The sequence below is a fragment of the Xiphophorus couchianus genome, chromosome 6, assembly GCF_001444195.1.
Source record: "Xiphophorus couchianus chromosome 6, X_couchianus-1.0, whole genome shotgun sequence".
NCBI lineage: Eukaryota > Metazoa > Chordata > Actinopteri > Cyprinodontiformes > Poeciliidae > Xiphophorus > Xiphophorus couchianus.
The window spans coordinates 6,364,800-6,391,849 of NC_040233.1; the positions used below are offsets into that span (position 1 = coordinate 6,364,800).

General features: G+C 40.5%; 1 protein-coding gene and 1 long non-coding RNA gene across 4 annotated transcripts in view; one reads left to right on the forward strand and one right to left on the reverse strand.

Annotated features, from left to right (window-relative positions):
• The window catches only part of sugt1 (SGT1 homolog, MIS12 kinetochore complex assembly cochaperone), a 33,079-nt gene that overhangs the window by 1,674 nt on the left and 4,355 nt on the right, over positions 1-27,050 (forward strand). For 2 of the 3 annotated variants that reach the window (XM_028021625.1, XM_028021626.1), the window contains exons 4-12: positions 598-667; positions 1,544-1,614; positions 5,719-5,772; positions 6,875-6,903; positions 7,095-7,117; positions 9,025-9,121; positions 10,992-11,099; positions 23,468-23,558; positions 25,794-25,966. In XM_028021625.1, the coding sequence (XP_027877426.1) occupies positions 598-667; positions 1,544-1,614; positions 5,719-5,772; positions 6,875-6,903; positions 7,095-7,117; positions 9,025-9,121; positions 10,992-11,099; positions 23,468-23,558; positions 25,794-25,966 (716 nt within the window). Of the gene's footprint in view, positions 1-597; positions 668-1,543; positions 1,615-5,718; positions 5,773-6,874; positions 6,904-7,094; positions 7,118-9,024; positions 9,122-10,991; positions 11,100-23,467; positions 23,559-25,793; positions 25,967-26,390; positions 26,462-27,050 lie in introns of all 3 variants that reach the window. The other variant, XR_003596020.1, reaches the window with a different exon arrangement.
• LOC114147085 (uncharacterized) lies at positions 3,857-5,564 on the reverse strand. The gene is made up of 3 exons (XR_003596021.1): positions 4,663-5,564; positions 4,490-4,568; positions 3,857-4,396 (listed from the first exon to the last, which is right to left on the reverse strand). It is a non-coding gene; the product is annotated as an uncharacterized LOC114147085 (long non-coding RNA).

Consider the following 27,050-nt stretch of genomic DNA (forward strand, 5'->3'; position numbering starts at 1 on the left):
AGTCAAGTTCACCTTCACACAGATGGAAACGAAATTACTCCATAGTCATAGTTAACCGCAAAATATGGTAAGCTACATTCTCACGTTTTTATTTACAAAATAAAGTCACGCACCATTTAGTATATTGAGTATCATTTAGCTTTTGCTTGTTTTAGTGGTTTTATTAAGGCGAACATGTTCTGTAAAATTTACCATTTCATTGAACAGTTTTTAAGTCAGCCACATTTTTTTATTTTTTTTTTTATTACTGGGAGACCTTAAAAAGCACAAGAACTTTGATTCTGTTGCACAAATTTCTGTAAGTATATCGACTGAGCTCTTGAAACCAATTTCTGACGAAATTTAAAAAGGTAGTTTATTGTTGTATCACAGTGAGAAACTTAATATTCAGCAATGTAGCCTCTGATATCATTGACAAAATATTTTTGGTTTGATTCCTAGTATAATATCTCTGACTAGCCGTTAGTCCTTGACTTCTCTACCAACTCAGATGCAGGTCCCTAAATTCTGCCATGTAATTGGCTAAAAAAAGTGACTGGTTACTGTTTGAATAACTGCTTTACCTCGATGATTAACCTTTTTCTTTTCTTCTTTTAGGTGCTGTTGATGATGCAAAGAAAGCGCAGCAGCTAAAACCCAGCTTACCTTTAGCCTTCATGCGAACAGGGTGCGTAGAATAAAACAACTGGTGTTTGTGTAATTCACTTAGAGATAGAAATTAAACCGACCCTTTGCTCAGCTGTCAAAGAAACAACAATGCTTCATTCTTTTAAGTCTCTGGAAGTATTGAGGTTGAGCAAAGATGTTTTAAGCCTTTTTTGAAAAAAACAAAACAGCTCCTTTAGGAATAGGGTCTTAAATTTAGTCTGTCGATGATATGATAATGATAGTTAGAGTTTTCAGGTACATTTGAGATCTTCTCTTTTGTGAAGATCTCAAAAAGATAAATACTGAAAAAAATTCAATATTTTTATCACTCATTTCAGAAAGTAAAACTCATAAAACGTATTAATTGCACATAAGGCGAAGTATTTCAGGTCTGTATTTCTTATAATTTTGATGATTATGGCTAACATAACACAAACTCCAAATTCAGTGTATCATAAAATGTTAACATTGTGAAAAGTTAAATATTAGGACTTCCTGGTGTCAGTGTAATCAACTAATTAAGTTTCTTGAGGATATAAATGGTGTCTGAGTACATAGAGGTGAATTTTCAATAGCCAGACTTTACATAATATACATATTTATATTCCGTCTGATGCGCAATTTTGAGATTTTGTGATCTATAAGACATGATCAGCAAAATTACAGAGATAAAGGCTTGAAATTTCAATTAGAAATGTTAGATTTTCACTTTCTAAAATGAAGGACAACAAATATAAAACGTTAAGCTATTCAAACTTAAAGTTTGACCCAATCAAACTTGTCACGTAGCTAAGAAGTTTCTTTTGTTAAAGAAAGACGTCCACGCATAGAAGATGCCGCATTTTCAAAGTTATTATTGAGAATTTCTTTTTTTTTTTTTCTTACTCTCATCCAGAATTGGAGAGTACCACCTGAAAAACTATGAGTCGGCACATTCGGCTTTCACTCAGGGTCAGCAGCTGGACGGTAAGTTCGGTCCACTTCTGCTCTCTGCTTATGCGGAATCCACTTCAAACCACCCGCAGTCTTTCATTGCCTCTGCGAATATTTATGGTTGTTTTGGATTTCTAAATATTTGTTGCTGTGTCAGGGCCCAGAAATCCCACTGGCTTGCTCTTGTTTAATGTTTTGTATATATGCTGCTGGATTCTTTAAACGCGTGAGAATGTGAATCTTGTTGTTGCGAAGATTTGTTAATTTACTGCTGTTTATGGGTAGATGTGATAATCTCAAAGTTGTTTTTTTCGAACTGTGTTCTTGAGTCCAGACTATTGTGGCTGATTTCATCACAATTATCCAGATGAATGCATTTTCATTCAAATGTGTTGAAACTGATGGGTAAATATCATTACAGGCTGAACTTGCTGCACTAAGAGTGAAGATTGGAACATAAATACCACGATAAAAATCATTATTACTTTCATAAGAAGTGAGGCTATTGAATAAATTGATTTGACAACTGCCTACAAACAATTTGTGAGAGAAATTACAGTCTGTACCCTGAACACACCATCACTCAGAATACACACAGAGGATACTGTAAGCTTTTTTAAAAAAAATATTATAAACTTGATCAGTGTTTATGCTTGAGGCTCTTATTGTGAAGGTCCGTGAGAGGTTGTCTCATTTCATCTGACTTGAACAATTGAGATGTTTTGCCGACTCCTCCTTTATTGATCAAAGCATATGTCCCGAAGCTTTTTGATGTTAAATTAAAAACATTGCCTCGGTGCTCTGTTGGTTTATCCATTTATAATCTGAAAATAGTTTGAGTTGGTTTGATTCATTTAATGAGTAGCATCAATAAAGCTAAATCGGTAACAGAGTTAGTATCAAACCTGAAACCATGAGGGAAAGTTCTGTTCCAAAGAATCACTTCCTGAAGCACAACTGTACAGGTGACCAGTAGCAAATATACCCTGTTACCCACCATGTGGCAATGACAAAATGTATTACCTCAAGGTAATAGATTGTTTATTACCTTATGGTAATTTATATATTCAAGGTAATACAAAGTGTATTACCTTGAGGTAATACATGTTGTCATTGACACATGGTGGGTATCAACATGTTTAACACTTTAGCATTACCTTCTACTAAATACCGTGTTGGTATATTGATTTTAGCATTAGCTTCCACTAAATGCCATGTTGGTATATTGATTTAGCATTAGCTTCCACTAAATACCATGTTGGTATATTGATTTAGCATTAGCTTCCACTAAATACCGTATTGGTATATTGATTTTAGCATTAGCTTCCACTAAATGCCATGTTGGTATATTGATTTAGCATTAGCTTCCACTAAATACTGTATTGGTATATTGATTTTAGCATTAGCTTCCACTAAATGCCATGTTGGTATATTGATTTAGCATTAGCTTCCACTAAATACCATGTTGGTATATTGATTTAGCATTAGCTTCCACTAAATACCATGCTGGTATACTGCTTTAGCATTAGCTTCCTCTATATACCATGTTGGTACAGCGTTTAGCATTAGCTTCCACTAAAAATCATGTTGTTAAAGGGCTTTAGCATTAGCTTCTGCTAAATAATATGTTGGTATAGCGCTTCCACTAAATACAACCCTGGTATATTGATTTAGTATTAGCTTCCACTAAATACCATGTTGGTACAGCATTTAGTATTAGTGGATCTAATGTTTATGATTAGTGCTTTAAGGTAAGGCTAGCTTTTTAGTTAGCAGTATCCACCAACACTACATGTATTAAACTGGGAATGAAAGATAAATCATTATCATCGGCTAAACATGGCTAAGATAAGCATGTTTAGATAATTATCTTCCATAACAGCAATTTTAATATTGGCTCAAATGTTCATACTGATGCATCCCCAGATGAAACACATTCGCTTTCAAAGATTATGACAGAAGCTGCTCACAGTCTGGTTTTCTGTTCCTCACCAGAAACCTCAGCAGTCTGATGTCCTTATTTTTCTCCAGATTTGGCTTATATAATTGATAAGCTTAGTGGAACTTACTAAAGGTTTGCACAGTTGGAGATGATGCGTTTCATATTTCATAACAGCTCAGTGCAGCAATAGCTTTGATACCATTAGTTCTGACAACGTTCTAACTCTTTCTTTGTATTTGGTTTTGATAACTAAAAGGCTATGAGGAAACATGAAATGTAGTCTTGGTTTTAAACCTTTTTTTGTTATTCAACTGCATTTTTTTATATTGCAAATCTAACTGAAACAGATATTATAACACTTGTCCAAAATACTATTTTTTTATTATTTTAATGATTAAAAAGAAAACTCACACAGAAAAAAATAGATTTATAAAGTTAAATCCTAACTTTGACATAAAATCACTCTGTTTTATGTCTCAGTGTTTACATATTACTAGTTCATAAAGACTACATTTAAATCTGATGAGCTGCCCATTGACAAGTTTACACATCAGAGTCACTTTAATGAGCTGCCCACACGTCGTTGCTTAGAGTCAAGCTTTCTCTTAAAGTGCCTTTATGTGAACTCTTTCTTCTTCATCATGTGTTTGGATGCTTCAGATTTACTTTACGCCTGTTTGATTTCAGTCATGTTCTTTCGCTTCCCCTGAATGTTTCCCGGTGAGTGTCGGACCACGCCGAGACCTGCGTTCAGCGGGTCCGCCGTGTGAAAATAACAGTAGATGTTCATTGGACGAATCTTCTCAGTTGTTAAAAGCTGCATTATTGTTACTCTGCTTTAGGAGTTTGTGTCCGACGTAAAAAGTGTTGTGTCTTTCAAAATGAAAATGGAGAAGAGAAAAGCAGCTTTCAGAATTGACAGAACTTGCTAATGAGACAGATGGACCGAAACGGTCAGGGTCTTACCAGGGTGCAGACAGCAGGAGACCCAGCAGTGTTGGGAAGGAAGGAAGCACAACCAAAGTTGCAAAGAGCTGTAGAATCTCTAATAACACACAAAAAAAGACTAACACATTGATTCTGACTTTCTTCAAAAGATAAATAAAGAGAAAAAAGTGATAAGCCATTATATTAAGTACCTGTACTCCATAACACCCCTCTGGACGCTAAGGGTGCATTCACACCAGCCTTGTTTAGTCCACTTTAATTGAACTTTAGTTTGTTTACCTAGAAAATGAAGTTTGTTTGTTGAGGTGTGAATGCGCAATCAAACTCTGCTGCAGAAAAACTGCTTCTTCACTAGTTCTTGGTGCAGCGCCACCACTAGTTAGAGGGTAAGCGGTTTTACTAAGGATTTGATTCTGTTGACACAATAGAATCAAAATGCCCCGCCATATCGGGTGAGAGAGAATTGTACCAGCTGAAAATGTAACAAATGTTACAACTGAGGTCCCCGACTGATACTGGACTATTCAGATGGCATCAGCTACTAGAATCACACTCAGGTGCTGGAGACTGGAAAACACCCACACCTCTAACACTGACAGAGGGGAAACTTAATGACTAAGCCTGCATTATATGGGGTGATAAAAGGTGGACCAAGGTGGAGAGGGTCAATAGTCTCTGGATGTTGGGATAATATAAGTCAAGTCACATTACCGCCAAAAGTACTCGTGCTACTGTTGGATCTTTGCCTTTGTGTCTTTTGTGTCCCCTTGCAAATTTTGGGTCCACCTTAGAATTAGAAAAGCATAGAAGTCAGCAATTAATGGAGCGGTCAGATCTAGATTTTGTGATTTATGAAGATATAAAATGGAGCTTTTAAGTTTCCCTCAAAATATAGCTCAAATCTTTGTATTTTTAGCCATCGATCTGATCTACCTCAGCAATGGTGTAAAAATCAGCCACTGTCCTCTTCTGCCGTCCCGTCAGAGATGTTTGACTGACAGCCCAGCCCACTAGGTCATGTGTCTGCACATCCGCAGTTAACAATAGTCACTTTATTGTCATATTTAGCAAAATGTAAGACAAAAAAAATCAGTGTCGGCCAAAATCAGAATTGCAGATTGTCGATTTTTTCTTAAAAATTGGTATTCGCCGATTGGCCAGAAAACTGCAATCGGTGCACCCCTACTAAGTAATGTATAACGGGGAAAACATTTAAAACTATGATCTTTTTTTTGTTTTGTTTGCAGATTCTGACAAATCATCTGAAGTCTGGATAAAACGATGCGAGGAGATGATGGGGAGTAAGTATCTCTGACTTATCAGTAAAATTTACATTATGCTTACATCTGACATTTTATTATTGTCCATTTTAACTGCACTTGGCAGCGCTGAAATGTAAAATGCCCCGCCATATCGGGTGTGTTTCCAAGCAGGATTCTGCCGAGGTTTACTCCCTGTAAATTAGGCCGCGGTGTTGTGTTCTCTGCTGCCGTCGAACATGAAACTAAACGGTGCGGTTGGGGAGCGGATCAGCTTATCTGATCAAACAAACGAGAGCGCACATATTCAGGGGATCCGCTCCGTGTGCTCCCCCCCCCATGATGGAGGCAGCGGCGCTCTGTGCAATGAAAGATGCATGCCTCGTCGGGGCTGCCGTCGATGCCGCGGCCCTCCGGATTATCTCGAGTAAACAGGAGCACCGGTTATGTCAAACACGCTTCACACCCGCTTGCGCACGTACACTCCCCCGCCCCCTCAACAGCGCCTTGATTTATCAGAGTTCACATTACTTATGTTTGAAAGCCCCCGTTGAGACGCAACCCTTTTACACAAACCCGCGCACACAGTGAAAGAAAGGCAAGTGGAGCCAAAGTTACTCACGCACACACCGTAAGCAGGTGTTTCTCCAAGCGACGACGGCGTGTTTACCACATGCTAACACATATGCCATGTGGTTATTCTGTCACATGTGGCACAGAGAGTGTCAGAGTTCACGCAAGTTCTGCCTCCCTTCTAAAAGCCCCCCCACAGACCCCGCTTTGCTTCCCATTTCAAGCTCGACCTCATTAAGGCGACATTACCGCGCCGCCTATCCTCTCATCCCGCTCTCTCCACGCGCGTGCGCTACGCGGTGAAGTCGGTGAATAATGCATGATAGCACGCTGTGTAAACGGCGCGTGCGACCTCGCTTTGTGTAAATGGCTCACTGGGCTTTTAATGGCCGTAGATGGACCAGTAAACAAACCGGTGGAGAGGGCGGGTGAGCGTGGAGGCGCCTCCGTTTGCCGCCCATGGTGTCGGAGCTGAGTATTTAAATATGTTTTTAGAGGCTTTGTTGTATTAACAACACTTAAAGAGGATTTAGTTGTCTATATTGTTGTTTTTTTTCTCTCCTTTCCACAGCTCAGACACAAAACGGCAGCGATGCCACGGTGAGTTTCTCCGTGGGGCCACTTGGGGGCAGTGTTGCTCTCGGCATCAGATGAGCTGAAGAAGGAGTAAAGAAAGAAGCTCGTTGTTGTTTTGTGTGTGTTTCTCTCTATCCCCACTTGTCTGTTTATTGTTTCATGATTGTGTTTTTGTCATTTCTTCCTCTCTAATTATCGTCCCGACTCGGGGGCAGACACCAGCTGCTCCACCTGTGAAGTAAGTGAGCTGTCGGTATACCTTGCCTCGGCCTCTTCTGATGTGTTTTTGCTGTTTATCTCCCATTATGCAAACCCTCTGCACTCCATTACATACTTATCGTGTCACAGCGATGTAGGCATGTGGAACGTCTTTTATTATGGATGGTGTTGAACATTAAAATGGCAAAGACGGAATGATGAGAATCAAATGTAGTCCCTTGCAGAGATGGGTGAATGTGTTGGCACTGTTTCTTGCTACTCTCTTTTATTGCAGAAGCCTAGCTAAAAGTTTGAAAAAAATCCAACGTCTGAGTACATTTTTTTACGAAATTACATCTTGTTACGATTGTTGATTTTGTGTCACTTAAGTCATTACCGTCTTGTTTAGGCACAATCACAACTATTTTCCAGGAGACCTGGTGGACTCTGATAAGAGTCCACCAGGTATTTATTTGAAATCTCTCTTGGGATTTCAGAGACGTCATGATGCTGCGCAACAGAGAAAGATTCAACTAAACCCACCTTACTTAATGGAGGCTAAGGGTTGCTTTTCCAAGTCTTCATTGTTTCCACTCGGAACATGTGTTGAAAAAGTTGCCTGCCAAACATTGACTTAGTATTTAGATGGCGTGCGATGGTTGCTATGGCGATTGAGTTACCCCAACATTGCCACTTCTTTGCTGCTGTTTTCCAACAGTGAGCTTTGGAGTCTTCTTTTAATCTAATTTACCATCCTGCTCACTGTGTGTGGCGTTGAGATAAATATTAGTCCTCCTACAGGCTCTACTGCAAAGAGAGCCTGATTTTGCACAACAACTATTTTAGTACACTTGAAATGAGAAAAATTAACAAGCAACTTCCCAGCAAGATACAGCAGCTTGATTTAATTCAACAATTCCTTGAAATTGATGGAAAAGGTACTGGCTCCACTTAGGAATGCACCAATACACTTTTTTTTGTCTTCCGATATCTGTGGTTTAGTATCGGCAGATAACAAATTTAGAGAAACAGTGTTGAATTGACTTAAACGTTTCTTTTTTTTTCTCCCTTTTTTAAAAATGTAGACAAATAAATGTACCGAATTACAAATAAATCTGATAACTTTGCACCAGCACACTTATATACACCAAAAGCTTCACAATCTTGGTCAAACATGTAAAAACAACACAAGTTTTATTGGTTCAGTCGGTGCAATTAGAAATTAGAACAGCCAATAAAATAATAAAGAAACTGAAATTGATAAAAACAATACGTTGACTACTTTGGTCAAGCATGCAAAACATAAGCTGCAACAAACCTTCCGCCTTTATTGAATGGTCACATTGTAACCAATACCTAATCTAGATTTTTCAATATTGGGACCCATACAGATATTAATATCGGGTTGGTGCATCTCTAGTTCAACTGACAGATCATTTCACTTTTAACATGGGAAAATTGTCTTGTGTAAGTGAAATAATCTGCCAGTGGGTTCAGTACTTCTTATCAATACTAAGGGAATATTTACTTAAAACAAGCTCCAATATTTTTGCTGAAAAGTTACTTGTAAGTTAGTTTTGCCTTATTTTGAGTTTACTAAGCTTTTGTGTTTTTGCAGTACAGCAGCAGCCAGAGGCTTAAAATTGGGCTTCTTAGTCCCATTTAAACCCTTGGAAACTGGAAGATTGGATTATGCACCAAAGGTTTAAAGTAAAATATAAATAAACAATGATTTTCCTGCATTTATTTTGCCTCTTGTGGTTTTGTTGAACTCCATAATTCCTTAAAGTATGTCCACTAAATCAATGCACTCAAACGAAAGATTGGATTTTTCGACATTTATCAATGTAAGATGAAGCTTCTGCCATAAACACAGAATTTATTTCAGAGTTTTTTATTTTATTTTATTTGATACTCATTTGTACCGGTGTCGTCCGTTTCTTCCAGGCATGACTGGTACCAAACAGACTCACAAGTCATCGTCACGGTGATGGCCAAGAACGTTCCCAAGGACGCAGTGCGCGTCAGCTTCACGGAAAGAGAGGTACGGAAGCTCACCGGCACGGAAGCCGACACGGTCTGCTTTTCTCTCTGTATGCGCGGAACAAAGACGGGTTATCTTCTGGAGTGTTTCCTCAGGGGGGCCCATTAGATGGGTCTCATCCACACACAGACACACAGATACAGACACCCATGTACACACACACACACACTCCGCCTTACAGACCCAAACATGCCTCCAGTGGTGCCTTGTTAACATTGCCCCCAAAGTACAGATCTAAGAACAATTTACCCTCCCTAGCTTCTCCAACCCTCCTAATTGTCTGTAGATGGGAGGCATAACTGATCTCGGATCAGCTGCGGAGCCCTTCAGGGACAATCGCTCCTTTCTTTGACTTTTTCTCTTTTCGTTTCAGTCTTTCCAGCCGTCTCTCTGAGGGGTAACTGCAGGGCACCCCAGGGAGTGGCTTTGTCTTTCCTAATAGAATAACAAACCGAATTTACCCCGTTTCAAAAGAGAGAGTTCACTCCCCCACCCGAATAACAGTCACTCGTTAAGCTCCCTTTGCGGTGCCGAGTAAAGATAAGTTCATATATTTTTTACTAGGTCAGTATATACAAAAGAAATTAAAGATGAAAGGAGGTGCTTGCACTTATTTTCCCCTCGCGACCGAGCGCGGCGGCTGTGTACCTACAGACGGCACGGAAATTCAGCTAGAAATGAATATTAAAGCTGTGATTTCTTTTCTTTTTTTTCTTGCTGGAATTGCCCAAAAGCAACTTTTATCTCACTTTCTAAGCTCTTATTCCCATTGAAGTTCTTCCGTTCATTGGTTCCAGATAAGAAGTAGGCACTTTTAGGAAAACATTCGTTGTGGACTGAGACGTGGGCACATATTGACGTAGCGTGATTATTAATGCAGAGTCTATAACAAAGTTGCTCGCTTTTTCTAAGCGTTTAGCAATGAAGTCGTGTCCTTTTGAACAGGCTAATGCAGCCACAGTGTTGGTGAATGACAGGCCGTGCCCCTCGCCCCCTCCGCCCACTCGCTGGTCATCAAGAGTGTAGCTGAAGGGGACAGGACGAGGTCTCCAGACGATCACAGCAGCCACATCGCATGAAAGTTCTCACAGCCTCGCTGACGCCTTCGCTCCCGCCGTCTATGTCGTTTTGCACGTTCTCTGAGAGCTGCAGTCAAATCAAATCACAATGTTTCTCCAACAGTTTCATCACGGGGAATATTTATTTGTGTCATTTAGGGCTGCATCGATTAATCAGATTGATCGATTAATCGTGATTAATTGAATTAATTGGGATTAATTGTGACGAATCGATTGTTGAAATAATCGTCAACTAATTTAGTCATTGATTAATCAACACCTGGAGTATACAGAATCAGAAAAGGGCAATTTGCTGGAAAAAACCCAACATATTCGGAGCGCTAATTAAGCCAAAACTGTACAAGAAAATGTCAATTTTGCATTTAATATATATATGTAAAAAAATGCCTTGTCTGTAATTATGTTTTACACAAAACTCCTCGAGTGGCAGTGTTAGCTTCACCTAGCTCAAATTCAGTAAAGGAATGCTATGTCACTAAGATATTTACTTTTTTATTTATTTTCTTGTTAATTTGCATCTTTCACTGTGTTTTTAATAATATGTAAAACTGCTGAAGTGGTTAAAAGGAAAAATCTGTAGACTGCTAGTTTTTTTTTTTAAATCCAGTTTATCGATTAATCGTCAAATTAATTGATTACTAAAATAGTCGTTAGTAGCAGCCCTGGTTTCATTTAATAGTAACTCTCTTGTTGTTGCAGCATCACCTCATTCACACTTGGAGAGTTTACTAGTTGGTTGCTGATGAATCCCTCCAGAGATAATGACTAAAATCTATTTTTCTTTTCTGCAGCTTTCTGCACAGATACAGATGTCGTCGGGCGAGGATTGTGACCTCCACTTCCACCTCCTGCACCCGATCGTACCGCAACAGAGCACCTTCAAGATCCTCTCCACCAAGGTAACGCTTTCAGGGTAGCTAAACACACAGGGGTGGGCGTGTGTGTGTGGGTGCGCTGAGTGGAGCTTAATGTACAGCACTGCTTTATGAAAACGGTCTTATCCTTTGAACTTTTTCACATTTTGTCACAACACTGACACAAATTTTAATATTGGTAAGTTGAACGGGACGAAAAAGGGCGCGTTGTTTTTATGACTCAATAAATCCAGCAGTTTCTGCAGCTTTCTAGATGCGCGCTCAGATTTGGAGTGGAGTTTTTTCACTTTATATAAGTTTTGTTTCCTCAAAGAGTGCAGTGGGAGCTAATGTTTTTGTCGCCATTACAAATCTTTGTTGATATTCCACTAATATTGAATTTCACTAGGACTATTGTAAACGAATATTTAGTAATCGAGTAATCTGTCGATTATTCTTACGATTAATCGAGTAATCGGATAAAAAGAAAAAGACAAAGTAAAACATTGGTAAATCTTAACATATCAGCAGAGTTACTATTGCATATCAACATCGGTCCAATTTTTCACAATTGAGCTTCCCTAACAACAACTTTTCTGTAGTTTAGAAAATTCACCTGTAACAATAATAGCTCACTTTCTAAGTTAACCTGAAGAAAAGGTATACAAGATTCTGAAGTTATATTCAATTCAATAATAAAGAGGCAGGCTCACAAATACACTTATAAAAAATGTCAATACTCCAGCTTTTGGTTTCTGTATTCATCTTCATTCAGTTTAATAGATGAACTCTCACCTTGCCCAGACATTTATAGCTTTGTGTTCATGTTAGCGACGGGATTTGACCCCTTCGTTCGGCAGCTACGTGCCGCCACGATGAGCTCCGCTACCCATTTGTTGAGACCGGGATGATATGAAATAAATTTCCTGGTTCGTCCGTAAAGCTACACGTTAATTATTTAATGCACAGCCGGCGCAGTGTTCAGTCTAGTCGCTCACCTGTATAAATACACCTGCGGCGCTCGTCCCCGCCATTCGCTCTGAATCGCCACCAGGCAGCAGCTCCGGGAGGAGAAAAGCTGCCGTACTCCAGGCATCGTGCCACTTATTTTAAAGATGCTTATTGGTCCCCCGAAAAACGACAAAGACCCGGACATTATCTCCAATAAATAAAATCCTCCCATTCCGAACTTGAAAACTGGACATTATGCTGCTAACACTTAGCTTTCGTCAACAGCTCAGGTGGAAGTGAGAGCGCTGCGCAACGCAAGTAATAATCCGGTCGGAACACGGTGCGCTAAATAATAAAACATAACTGAACGTAGCTTCGAGGTAGATGCATTTTCCTCGAGGAATTTTAATAATCGAGGTACTCAAATTACTCGAGGAATCGTTTCAGCCCTAAATTTCCCGTTAAGTAACACCTAAAATTAAAATCACATGGGAATAAACTTGTTCGCACAGTAAGTCATTAATGGCTTTAAGGCAGCGACAAATTTAAACAGTTCCAAGAGAAATATTCATAATTCAACCACGCGCTAGAATCTTCTCTCAGCCATCAGAGGAGACGTTGGCACCTTATCCTAGCATGAAAACTTTTTTGATCAAAAAACGAAATTGGCATGTTTCCATTAAACAAATTTATTTTCATAAATTTCAATTTGTGTAATTCTGTGGATGATGGAAACGCAGCTATGGACTCAGACTAACGTCGGTTCTTCCCGGCATTAAACGCTGCACTCTCCCACACTCCATGTTGTCTGTTGTTGATCTTCACAGATGTCTGTTACCATGGCGACGCACGCTCGTACGTGATTGCCATGGGACACTCGCATACAAAATCGCGGTTTCGTAACGCAGCCTGCTCGCATGGAAGTAATTGTAATCTAATTACTTTTTTTTGTTGGAATTGTAATCCCTTACTAAACTCGTTACCTGAAATATGTAATCAGATTACAGTAGGGCGTTACTTCTACCAACTGTGTTGTCCTGTCACATGCAGCCTCAATCAAATGCATCACACAATGAGGCTGTAACATGACAAAGGTGAGAAAGTTCAACACTTTTCAAAAGGCCTTGAAGATTTTTTTGTAAATTTGATGTTAGGATGTCTTTTTTTTTGTCTTTCTTTTATTAAAGGGCAAACGACCCCTGTTGTGCCAAACTGTCACCTGCCAACCCAAAGACACATTGAGATTTTGTAGTGTGCCGGAGAAGAAAGAGGAAAAGAACAGCCCACTTTTGTTTTTCATTTATTTTGTTCTGGGTCAGGGTGACCACAGCCAGGCAACATTCATACACGACATGATGAAAAGGCCTCGGACCGAGCAACGTGAAAATTTGACGCGTGTCACAGAACGGCGGTGTCGCTTCGGCAGTATTTAGAAAAGCAAATAAAAGGCGCGGACAATTTCCAAAACAAAAAAACGTGATGCTCGCACCAATTCACGCAAAAGTGAGGAATTTCTCCGATTAATCAGATCTTTCATTTATTTTTCCTGTGGCCTTTCATTTAGTTTTATTTTTCTGTGAGGTGCTTTAATTCCTTTGTCGGGTAAAACAACGTTAAAGCGGGAAAAGAGCACGCTGATTTGAGTCTAAGCTGCTTACTGGGACCACGACTGATAATTACTGGGGTTGCTGCGCTGAGATCAGCTTCTTAGTCTCTTCAATAAATTAAAGCAGAATAAAGTAGGCTTTCCTTACCTTTAATTCCTTAATGCTGCTGAAGCTTTCGGAAGCAAGAGTGGAAACGAGGAAATCCACTCTTACTGTATGCAGTGCAGCTCCTGTGTAGACATCAGTGAAGGTGCAAATTCGTCCTCCCTCACAAACACACACACACACACACACACACACACACACACACACACACACACACACACACACACTAGTATAATCTACCCGTTGAATGTTCCTCTGCACTCTTTAAGGTGATTACTGACCTAATGAGGAGGATGGCTACTTTTTTTTTAACTGTGCGCTAATTAGTGTGTGTTACCGATGTGGGCTAATGAATGTGCTGATTCAGGATTTATACCACTGTCAGGTTTTAGCCCCACAGATCAAGAAGCAGATTTTATCCAGCTTTTTTCTTTAATCATCAAGGCTGTGAATGTTGGATCTTCCCCCCCCCCTCCTCTACCAGCGCATTGATCTGCCCAACCCAGCAACATGGAGCTCTACTCTCTACTACAGAATCTTCCTCAACTGCATTTTTTTTTTAAAGGCATTCCACTCCCACATACAGATTTGCTTCTTTTTTTGCTGCTTTGGCTGTTTTCATACATGATAGTCTGGTAGACTTGGTTTGATTCGAGACCAAAATTGCAACATTTGCAAATTTTTCAGATGGTTCGGTTCGCTTTCGCACTGTCAAACAAACCAAACCTTTTGAGAAACTCGTCCACCCCTCACCTGTGGTGGCGCTGCACCAAGAACCACTGAAGGAAACGACACCAAAACCTCTGAAGAAGACACTGTCCGAAACTTTAACGGTTGTGGGATTTCTCATTTGTGGTCAGTAGTAGACTACAGGCTATTTGTCCTGTTAGCTCTAGGCTCTCGCGTTTGTTTTGGTTCCGTTGGTTGCCCTGTTTCGTCTGCTGTAATCGAACTCTAGTTTGTTTGCCTGTTAAGTCCTGTTTGTTTGACTACTGTGTGTGTATATATATATATATATATATATATATATACAGTAGCAGTGAAACTATTACTGTAGTTTCACGCTGGAAAACTACAGCTAAAAGTTCACTGAGAATATTCTGCTCATTTTGACAATCCCACACCAAGTTATACGGAGGAGAGGAAAAAGTAAATTTCTTGCGAAAGCATAATGTTACGGACTATATTAAGACAGGCGACCTTTATGAGAAATGAAAAAGGGATTTGTCTGAGATACACAAACCACCTACGTACGTAAAGGAAAGCGAGTGCATCAGAATCTCCTTTGAAATGGTTGATTATAATGAGAAAACGGGTAAATCAAGTTGTGTGTGTATGTGTTTTTAAAATTTTTATATATATATATATATATATATATAATTGTCAAAGCAGTGATGTTGAAGCTTTGTGTGACTTATCGAATTGAGCGTCGTTCTACATCCGAGCAGCATGAGCATCAGCCGTAGAGGGGTTTGTTTTGCAGATCACAAAGCCTTTGAAGCCATTTTTTTTTTTTGCTTCACAGTGAATTTGCAGCAACTCATTACTGACGCAATAAGACAGAAAACCCCTGTTCTAATTTGTCCATAAAATGGACTTGGAACCGTCAGAGATCGGAGATGTGTCCAAGTCTATATTTGTTTTTTTACTATTATTATTCGTCAAGTCAGTTTCTCACAGAAACTGTGGCAGTGGGGTGGGAGAGAAAATGGGAAAACTAGCCTCCGATATGGAGCGAGCCTTAAAGATGCGGGGCGGCTTGCACTAATGTGAGACGTTGTGTGGTTAAACACGCCAGGTCTGCCTCTTAACTTGTCTCGCGCTCGATTGGAGCGACGATTACCGTGCTGCCCAGCAGACGGGAAATGGTGACTAAGACTCTGTGAGCGCCCGCGGGCCACGCCGCTGACCTGTAAACATCAAATCTCTTCCCAGCGAACACATTCCTCCCCACCAGCGAAACACCGCCAGGCAGTCACACACCGGACGGCACGACGCGTCTGTAAACGTCAGGGGGAAATCAATTTTTGCTCGCTTTCTGAAATCTCTCCTCATTAGAGAGGACTTCACTTGATGTGGTCGCGTGTTCATCGAAGCCCGCGAACCCAGCCGAGGATTGAGAATTTCACTTGGATGCACCGTGCCGAGGAAAAATCTTTTAGCGGATTTCTATGCAGTTTGCTTCAAAGGCATCAGGTTTCCCGTTGCAGCAATCTTGATCTTTACTTTTCCGGGCCTTCGAAAGTTTCTTTTTTTCTTCCTTTATTTTCCATTGCACACACGTTCCCTCCGGTCCTATTACAACAGCCATCACAACGCATAGGACACTTAGTAGCTCAGAGGATGACTTTACAAATAAAAAAAGATCAAGGAGAGCTGAAAGGTATCTGAAAGTTGTGGTTTAAGAAATAGGGAAACCTTTTGCTGAGTCAGTCGAAACAAATATAAGCTTTTTTAAATTTATTTATTTTTTCTCTTATTGCCTCAGATTCCATTTTCTCATCTCATATTTGAAGAGGCGAACCCACCCGAGTAGCTTAAGCTCAGAATACGTCATTTCTTTTTGAATACGTCAGTGTTCAAAAAGTTCATGGGTTCAGCAGACTTTTGTGAGATGAATAAAATTCAATTCAGTTTATTTACATAGCACCAATTCACAACCACAACAAAAAAAAAATCATCATTTTACTTAAGTCACACATACATTCCAGTTGATCCTAGTTATCAATCAGCGCATCAAGCTCAGTTCATTGGTCAAATTTAATGAACTCATCGACTTGCAGCATTCACTCTGCCTGGACGAGCACGTAGCGCTGTGCGCTTGAGTTGTCATTGACTTTACATACTGAGAACATGCATGTAGCGACAGTGGAGAGGAAAAACCTCAGTAGAACCAGAACCGGGCTCAGTGCAAGTGGCTGACTGGGGGGAGTTTGAGAGGACAGAGTGGATACTCAGAAGGAAACGGATGAACCGATTTTCAGTTATTTTTCAAATTTGTGAAAAGTGAAACGGTTAAAAGGAGAAGAGGCAGAACGATTAGTCGTTCCCTCATCCAGGAAGTCAAACAGAAGATCAGACCAGAGGCACCTTCTATGGAGAGGAAAAAACATGAAGGTCGCAGTCAAAATAACAGCAAATGAGGCACGTTGGAGAGTAGTAGAAGAAGAACACGATGCAGAAGAGGGTAAGGGAATCACACACTCGCAAAAATGTCATACCACTGACGACTCTTGATTCCTCTCCGGCAGACCTGCATGAAGTGTCAAACCGGTTGAAGCCGACTGAATTCAACAAACTCTTGCACAAACTCTTGCACTGGTTTACACACCAGCTGGTGGCGCTAGAGTGCCAAATTATTTGTTTTACTTCTGCCAGCAAAAAAACCAAAAAGTCTTAAGAGAAAGAACAGAGGGGAAAAAGAAAACAAACACGACCGACAAACGGGCTCTGTTTTCCACGTGTTTGGTTTGGTTTGCTCGGCTGCGCCGAAGGTCGGGTCAGGTCTGTACCTCCTTCACACTAACTACTCTATTTTTGTGCCAACTTATCTGGCAAAAATAGATATATTTAATGTAGAGCAGACCACAGGATGGATGATGGTTTAAAGCTTTCTGTGAGGAGCGGGGTCAGAAAGGAGATTTTCCTTTCTTTCTCACAGAATTATTAGTAAGAATTGTCTATAATTTGTGTTGTGCGTCCTCAGCTCTAGATGCACCACATGTGATGTTAAAGAAAGCATGCCCTAATAGAAGAATTATTACTGAAAACCTTTTTTTTTTACCCTACAAGTCAAAACCCAGGAATGATGCAAGTCCTACAACTTGGTTCTGTTGCAATCAATCCATTGATCTGACTCTGGATTCAGGCCAGAGCACATTTCCATCTTTGTCAGTAGAATCTTCTATCTGTTATGAGAAATTAGAGTAGATTAAGTCGTCTGCTAGAGCTTAGGAGTCTTTTTAGGACGACTAAATAGCTCAGAGTTATGCGGCTCAATATGCATTCTTCAGAAAATAATCAGGTTGTGAACAAAAATGTTCAAATCTGCCAGCGTTCAGAGAAAAAGAGGAATGTCTGAATGAAGTCTGGGTTCTTGGAACTGAATTGCTAGAGACAGCGAGGCAGTTTGAACTCATTCCTCAACACACGTACACGTGTCTAAGGCCATCATAAGGAGATGCTGTTAAATATGATTATTAAGTCAGTAGTGTACAATTGTTACTCTTGTTACTTTAAACAAATGCATAACCTGATCAAGTCAATAATAAGCAAAACAAGCACATTTGACACCGTGCCAATCATTTAAGGTTTTGGCTGCTCAGTCCTCTCGTTGTTGTAGTTCATACATCAACGGCTACACCCTGTAGCCGCTGTATTAGACAGTTGTCTAATCCCGTCTAGACAAGAGTTTTAAAAAAAAATTTTAATTAGTTTTTTAAATTTCTCCCAGTCTGTCTGTGGTGGAAAAAAACCCTTCCTGAATCCTGGCTGCACTTTTCTTCATTTTCTATGTTTATAGCAGAAAACTATTTCTATTTCTGTGTCATACTTTTGTTATTACTTTCAAAACCAGTGCATTGTGTGTGTGGGGGGGGGTTATTTATTTTATTTTTTACCGGTGTCAAAATTTTGTTCTTGGTTCAGAAATGCACAAAATACCAAAAAGCAGGTGCGTAGATAAAAATTCAAACTCTTTACAATGCTGGTGTGCTGGTATTCATCTCCATGGCTACCCTATACTTTCCATGAAGATATGTTGATAGCTTGTAAAATCTCACTTCTTTTATAGATGTTTGATCGCGTTATGCACTTTGATAGCTGGAAATGATTAACTTAGAAGAAGTGAACGCTACACCGCTGCATCTTCGGTACAGTTCTAGTCCTAACGTACAGGCTGAAAGCATTTCTGACAGTTCAGTCTGACAGCAACCCCACCGGAGGAGCGAAAGGGCAAGTCGGGGGGGTACGAACTCAAAAGCACGCACTGTATGTGAGGATGTGGCAAATAATAATAATAATAATAATAATAAAAAAAGTAGAAGCTGTAAAGAAAATCGAAGCAGAGCGTTGCGTAACCCACATCTATATGTTATATGTGCTCTCTATCGGTTGTGGCTGACCCGCACAGGAGCTGGCCCTTCTCAAAAAAAAACAACAAAAAAAAACACTTCCTTTTCACTCATTTCCTCACTTTTCCATGGCAACAGCAGACACTGCATACCAGAGGTGCACGTGGGTTGCAGCTTAAACAAGGGCTCAGTCTTAGAGAGGCTGCAGCTGAGGATGGACTTAGACTCCTTCTATTTAGTTTGCTCCCTCGCCCGTCTTTCTATATTTTGTCAATTCCCTGCACGCCCACGGTCATAGCAGCGCAGCTCCGGTCACTCCTTATGTTTCTGGCTTATTTAAACACCTACAGACTCGCCGTCGAAGCCGTTCTTTTTTTCTTTTTTTTTCTTCTCTCCCTGGACTGTTTGTTCACAGGTCCAGTGGGCTCCTCAGGCGCACCTTCCCCCCTCACACTCACCCAAACACATAGGATACCACTTGCAGGTAATTGCAGCAGTCAAACTCCTCAAACTTCCCCTCAGCTCGTACAGGTGGAGCGCTGTAGACCCTAACCGACCGCGGAGCTTTCTTTCTTCACGCGTGTCTCATTTAACATTTTTGGTGCCCCGTGCGAAGCGGCTGGGTGGGGGGATAAAAACACTCAAATGAACAACGGCATCAGCAAGTCGAGTTTCCCTAGATTGGCATGCATCTCTAATGAGCCCTTTAAAAAATAAATAAATAAAAGAAGAAGAAGAAAAAAAATAGAAAGCTTCGCCCTCAGAGCTGTTGAGTCTCAACCAGTGTCTGACTGTAACAGGCTGCCCTGCACTGTGTTTACGCTTCATCTCCTCGCTGTCTTTAAAGACAACTTAGCAGGGGGAAGCTAAGCTGGGCTTCAGAGTACGCACACACACACACACACGCATGCATGCATGAATGAATGCAGAAGCAGAACTGTAATCTTTCAGCACACTTGTGCTATTTAAACTATTTTCCTTCTTTCTTTATGTGTGTGTGTGTGTGTGTGTGTGTGTGTGTCAGTGGCGTCTGTGGCACGTTATCGTCAGCGCGACCTCCTCCCGTCCTCCCATCACAACAAACATCCCAACCGCAGGGGTCACCGCGACAACGGGGAGCCAATTACACACTAGTGTGTTTGATCAGAACAGACGGCTGATGCGCTCACACACATGCGCACACACTCGTTCTACTCTGAAATCATCTCTTTCCTGCAAATAACTAAAGTGCCGTCTCCCCGCTTTAATTTGCACGCCTGTCACTGTCTAAGAATGTTGATGTTTCTTTTTTTTTCCTTTAAAAAAAATTTTTTTTTTTAGGGAGATTGTTTGAAATCTTCCAACATCTGGGGGGGAAAAAGAGGTTAAAGATGTTGGATGAAGAGTTATGTTAGAAACTCGGTGGGGGAGATGCTTATAAACACATGCGACAAGTGACACGGGTCCCTTCTGTAAATAGCCTGTATCTCTGTGTGTGTGTGTGTTGCATAGTCCAGCCCCTGGGGTCCTGTGGGTGGTGGCCCCCCAATTGTGGTTGTGCTGTCACATCCCTTTAAGGACTGTCGCCTCGCCTGTCACACACACACACACACACACACACAGAGAGGCACATGCACGTGCGCGCTGCTCGGCCTGCCACGTCCCTTGAAAGGCAGGAAACTCGGATGTGGCAGGAGATTAATGTTGTATGGCCCAGGAGCACACATGGCAGCGCACACACCTCCACGTAGCCGGAGCCGCGGCTTGACTCCTGCCAAACTTAAAGCGTCCTAAATATTTAGGGAACAGAAACGGCACCAGCTGGTTGTTTCAATGCGAAGAGTATTTTTTAAATTATTTTTTAGGCGACAAAAGATGACAAAAAAAATTAAATCTCTTTATGTTGTTGCTAGCGCGAGAATTTTGAGCACTGCTTGAAATATCTATCACACCACGTCGGTTTGTGAGGATTGAAATCCGGATTTTTTTCCTACGTCGTAAAGTTCTTAAAACAACGTGAGATCAGACGGGAACCAAAGTGCCTTCTCAGGCGGATGCTGCATCTGTCGAAAGCTTTAATGAATGTTTGATTTCCCGCGTGACGCTGCTTCAAAACCCCAAGATTAGCTTTCGTTAGCTTCTCAAACACACATTGCTTTCAACAGAGATGGCTCCTGTCAGATTACTCTTTAGATTGATTACAAGTTGTTGCTTTATTCGTTTTGATTCTTTTTCTTGTCATTGTTGAAACACCAATATCTAATTCAAGCAGTTAAAAAAAATAAATCACAGCACTTCTTTTTAATGGGAAATTAATCAAAGTTCAGTTTGTACAGTCAGTGACCAATCACTGCAGCTCGGCTGAATTTCAGCCCATTTCCTTAGCCCCATTCTGATGTAACCTCATGTCTCACGTCGTCTCTTGAAAACCAAACTTTGAAGATAAAAGCGTAGACATTACAGGGTTTCCCCCAGTGTATCATAAGCCTGGCAGACCACCAGGCTATACCTACACCCCCACCAGGCTAAGCATCGTTTGTTTTACATACACCAGAACCAGTAACAGTGATGACATAGACGGGTTATAGAGTGTCTTTGATGAAATGGTTGGAAGCACAATAGATGTCAGTATGTGAACATATAGGTAGACTGAGGTAATTTGTTTTTATTTTTCTAATTCTCCGGTACCACATAAACACTGCCTGTCTTTAACCGTCTACATGGTAACAACTTCAGCGAATAAAATTGACCAAGTCAAAGAAATATATATTTATTTTAATTGCATATTTTTATCTTTGCCTTTTTCAAGACTTTGCAGTTTGTGTTTATGTATTAATAATATCTTCCATGTCGTTCTGTAGATTTGAACACAGTTCCTGTTAAGTTGAATGACCAACTTTGGCAACTCCTCTGGACATGATTGTATTTTAATGAAGAGGGGGGTTTCAAGAAGGCATTTGAAATGGTTATTTGCACTACAAGTATTAATATTAGGAAGGTTATTTGCAACGTTTTGAAAAAGGTGTTGCAAACATAAGTAGTTTCAGGTCACAACAATCAAAAAAGCATGGCAACATCCCGGAGGAAGTGATCTATTGTGACGAGCAACTCTGAGACGCAACCAGCGAATGAGTCGGCAACCTCGGTTATTCAAATTTTTATCTGGATATATATTAAAGTTGAAGCTCTATGTTTAATTTTTTTGTTCTAAATTAGTCTCTCTAGAACTAGCAACCTCTTGCTCCTCAGTAAATGGTTGATAATGAAATAACACCTCATTAAAAACCAGATTTAGCTCTGTAGCCTGAACGCTACATGAATGCATATTTAGCACCTAAACTTACAGGCCTCCACTGCCCTACACTCAAGTTTTTTTTTCTCCACATCAGCAATTAAAGTTGTGGATCTGTCATTTATTGGTCAAAAAAAGAAAACAAAAAGAAAAAGCGGCTCATGTTGATTTGGAGATTTTGACGCGACTGTGTCGCTAGCTGGGCCCCGCTGCTAAAAATACTTATTGCTGAGCTCAATGGTTTCCAACCAAGTCGTTCCAGGGCTCTGTGTGTTTGCCAGAGTTATGAACAATATTTCGATGCATTAGAGTCGTGTGGGATGACAGCAGTCATTTTATGTACCAGTCAAGTCCTCCAGTGTTACCAGGGAAACCAGGATATATATGACTTGTGAAGAAGTTGAGGCATTAATTGAGTAACTCGAAGCTAAAAATGTTACTCTGAACGATTTCCAATGTCTATATCACTGTTTATTTAGCTAAAGATGAGGTGCTAGTTGCATGAAACATTTTAAATCAAATATCCCATTTAACAGTTTCACAAACCAAATTCCCTGTAAAGTGATTACTTGAGCAGATCTGGGGGTTCGTCGTGGTAGATGTTCCGTTTTTAGTCCCTGCGTGGAGCAGAAAGTGATGAGGCGTACCAAAGCAGTCTATCGGCGTACAGCCACCTCGCGCACGCTAGCTCATCACCTCTAACAGCGACCGCACCGCCCGGTTCCCCTCGATCTGCTCGCCTATAACCCCATCCACATATACACCGTCTGCCTCCACCCTCATAAATAAATCATCATGTCGCCCAGCAGAGCAGAAATGTTCCTTAATTGCATCGGAATCACCGGATCTGTCTTTCGTGTGTCAAAACGCACACGGCATTAATAGGAGGGGAGAGGGATTTCTGTCTTCTGCCATGTCAGTGCAACTCAGTGTCCGTGTTCTTTTCTTTGCTGCATTGTTTTCCTCCTCTACTATGTTCTCCGTGTGTAACGATTCGGATCAAATGCTGCTGTGTGGAATTGGGATCCGCCGCCTCTTCCCCCCTCTCTCTCTCTCTCTCTTTCTTTCTTTCTCTCTGTCTCTCTCTCCCGTGCCCCGTCTCTCACACCGGCCCTCTGGCTGACAGGCGTCTCGTTAGCGCAGTGTGTCTGTCAGTGGGGTTGGAGATTGAGCTGTGCCCCCGCATATCCCCGATGTCTCTCTCCAACTCTCTCTCTTCCTTTGTTTCATTCTTTCTTTCTGTTTCTCTCTATCTTTTCTTTTCTTTCACTCATTCACAGGCTAAGTCGTTCCGTGGCTCCCCCGAAACAAGCCTCAGTAATGATCCGATGTGTTATGCTTATTTTCATTCACTTTTGGTCAAACGTTGTTGTGTGTTTCTCTCTCTCTCTCTTTATTTTCTGTTAGGTGGAAATCAAGATGAAAAAGATGGACGCCATCAGATGGGAGAAGCTGGAGGGAGAAGGACAGGAGTCCAGCATCAAACACTTCAATCCGAGTCAGTCCTCAGCTTCGGTGTTTATGCTCAGTTTTTTTTTTTTTTTTTTACTCCTGTAATCTATCTGTATCTCTTCTCCTGTCTCCACTGCCGTCAGTCCGTCTCACTATCTTCCTCCTGAACCACTACTTGTTTCTTTCTGTCTCTGCGCGAAGATCAATATAAGCTCCTGTTTGTCTGTTCTCCACTAAAATGAGAGTGGGCAGTCGGGCCCTGCTAGAGTCTTTCATTAGCGTGACGGCGAAGGAAAGGAAAGGTAGCGGTGGCGGCGCGCGGCTCGGTATTTCAGCCCACGCGTTCCTGTTATGGACGGGATTAAATACGTATGTAGTTGTGTCGGTGAGGAAGGCAAAGTTGTCGTTAAGTGGGCAGCCTAACTATTTTTCCTCTGCCCAGTTTTTTTCCCCTGTTTACCAGGGCACGCTTCTAACTTGTGACGCCTTCGAACATGATATTTGGGAATTTTTTATGAAACGTTTCCACACTTGGCCTGAATCTGTCTGCTGCCTTATTTATGTAAATCTGCGTCTGGATTACGCGTCCTGCTCTGCCTTTCCATCTCTTGCTGGGATTACAAGCGGATGTTTTTACATCTGGAGAAAACAGAAATCAAATCTTGGGGTGATTGTTCGCCAAATGAGTTTATTCGTTCAGCCTTGCTGGGCGTGTTCTAATGAAACCATTAATGGTGAACTCCAGTAAAGATTGCCATTTTTTGTCTCCTTCTTATATGGTTCAAATGGTTGCATACCATTTGAACTTTGTCACATAACTACAAGCTTCAGTGTAATTTGTTGAGTTTTTAGGTGATAGACCAACTAAATAAGGCATAATTGAGAAGAGGAAGGAAAGTATAAGAAATAATTTCTTATTTCAAATTAGAATCTACTTGTTTCATCAACAGGGAAGTTTCCAGACCTGGGCTTTATGGAAGAAAGGCAAGAAGAAACATTTTCTGGGGGGATAAAAAGAAACATTTAAAATGTTATAAAATTTGCCACAAGCAGGCCCGGCGTAAAAGGGTGGGCATGTGGAGGGCCGAGCCCAGGGTGGGTAATTGAAATTCAAATCAATTTCAAATTTTTTTTATTGATCCCAAAGGAAAATTAAATAACCTAAACATGTGCGCCTTCAAAATGATCTCGTTTGACATTTCTCTTAAAAAACAAAAACAAACAAACAAACAAAATATATATTTTTCATTTTCATAGCACCACAACAGACCCCAGCTAGAAAAATTGGTAAAAATGGATTCAGCCAGCATCATGTTTCACTCACAGATCATTTCTCACGCAAGATTGTCTAATTTTCCACTAAAGAAATAGACTTAAGAGATTGGAAATACAAATTTCCAAGGTTTTTGCAACATGTGAGCTAAAGTGTATGCTAATCTTAGCATAATTCCTCTTACCATCGGTAATTCCTCTTTATGATTTATCTCAACAAACAACATGGTTATTTCATTTGAAACGTAGCAAAGATGTTTCTTCAAACATATGAAATAAAAAAAACAAAACATGCTTACTGGCAAACAATTCAAAGAAGGTGCTACGATCAGATTTCTTATTTAATTTTTTCCCCCTCCATTGGATTTTTTGTGGGGTCTAGTGTCCCTTATACGACAGTAGGCTGTCAGGAAAGGGGGATGACATGCGGGAAATATCGTCGGGTTTGGGAGTCGAACCCGCGACGGCTGCGTCGCGGACTCAAGGCCTCTGCTACAATCAGATTAAACCAAAATTATACTTTCGACTCTACATGAAAGATGCTGTTTGGTAGAAAACTAACACTGCAGTTACAAATATGAAAACATATTTTTGTGTTAAAACGACGGCGCAGTCAAAGTCCTATTGAGAATCTGGGACAAGATTTGAAATGTAAAGAGAAATGAAGTGGTAGAGACGTAGCTTATATATAAAAAAATAAAACTGTGATTGTATTCAGAGACTGAATACAAAATGAATTCCACACTTTTCAGATTTTTATGACGAAAGCAGAGTTATTTTGCTTCCTCTTCAAAATGAAGGACTACTTATTGTTGGTCTGTCTGGTAAAAACCCAGTAAAACACTCTGAGGCTTCCGCTCCCAACCAAACGTGAAAAGGTTAAGCCGTTCTGCTTTCTCTTGTCTCCAACCTTCTCAGATTTTTTCCACTTTAACATTTTTTGATCCTCAGTAAACCAACGTTGCGAGTTCTTCTCCTCAATTTTTTTGTTTTTTTGTTACCCCTTCAGACCAGTACCCAACGTCTTCCCACCACACCCATAAGTGGGACAAGATGGTGATGGACTTAAGCGAGGAGGAGAAGAACGAGAAGCTGGAGGGAGACGCGGCGCTCAACAAGCTCTTCCAGCAGATCTACTCGGACGGCTCGGACGACGTCAAGCGGGCCATGAACAAGTCCTTCGTGAGTACTCGCTCCTGCGGTGACGCTGCTGCACGTTCACTCGTTCACTACTGTGAGCGAAGTGTAAACTGCAAAAAACTTAAGCAATGCCACGCGTTGCTCTTTACAGGCCTTTTTTTTTTTTTTTTTTTTAGGTGTGCAGAAAGGAAGCATTTTTTCTCATCACTCTTGTATTGATCTTTCTGAGAACTGAAAATAAAGAAAATAGAGTTTCAGGTCCACTCTATATAAAAATGTAATAAATCTTGTGGGCTGCGGATGTTTCCTTGTCTGCATTCATCCGATGAAGGTCTTATTGTAGTTTAGAGGCAGGAAGAGCTTGATAAGTGTCCAAGTGGCAGGAGTCCGGGGGGGAGTGGGGGGGAAACAAATAATCGCGACAAAATTCTCTAAAAGTCTGCTTTCCCTCTTCTTCTGTTTGTAGAGAGCAGCTGTGTAGATGTTTGTGCTGCCGAGACTGAGAGGAGAAATGGAGAAATATCTTCTTAAATAAAGGTGGCTTAGAGATTACACACAATATTAAAAATAATGGGTTTGACTGAGTCACTAGAAGTTTTTGTCAACGCCCCAAAGTTCTTGTTAGGCCTGTCGCAATAAGCAATAAATCAATTAATTGCATGATAAATTAAAACAAACTCAATGATCTCCTTTTGCATAATTTATTGTTTTTGTCTTTTCTCTCTCTTTCTCCCAAAAACCGGATGATCGAAGTATAATTCATTTTACTTTTTGTTTTTGTTGTTTTGTGTATTTATTTTGGATATTTAAAACATCTTCCAGTGTTAAATGTTCATTAGAATTGAAAGTTTGTTGATTTTTTGAGCATGTGTTCTTTCATTATTATCACCCATACCGTTATATTACTTTAAAATGGTCTCAAAACAACAATTTTATCGTTTATCGCTGTGACTTCTCTGAGAATTTGTCGTCCGGCAAAATTTGTTACTGCGACAGCCTTAGTTGTTTGGTGTAGAAAAAAGAAAATCAAGCCAAAAAAAAGTCGCAAATATCAGTAAACTGTTAACGTCACGTTTTATTGGACCGCACTTCTCTGCGTTTCTCTGTTCAAGTGCATTTAAATTCC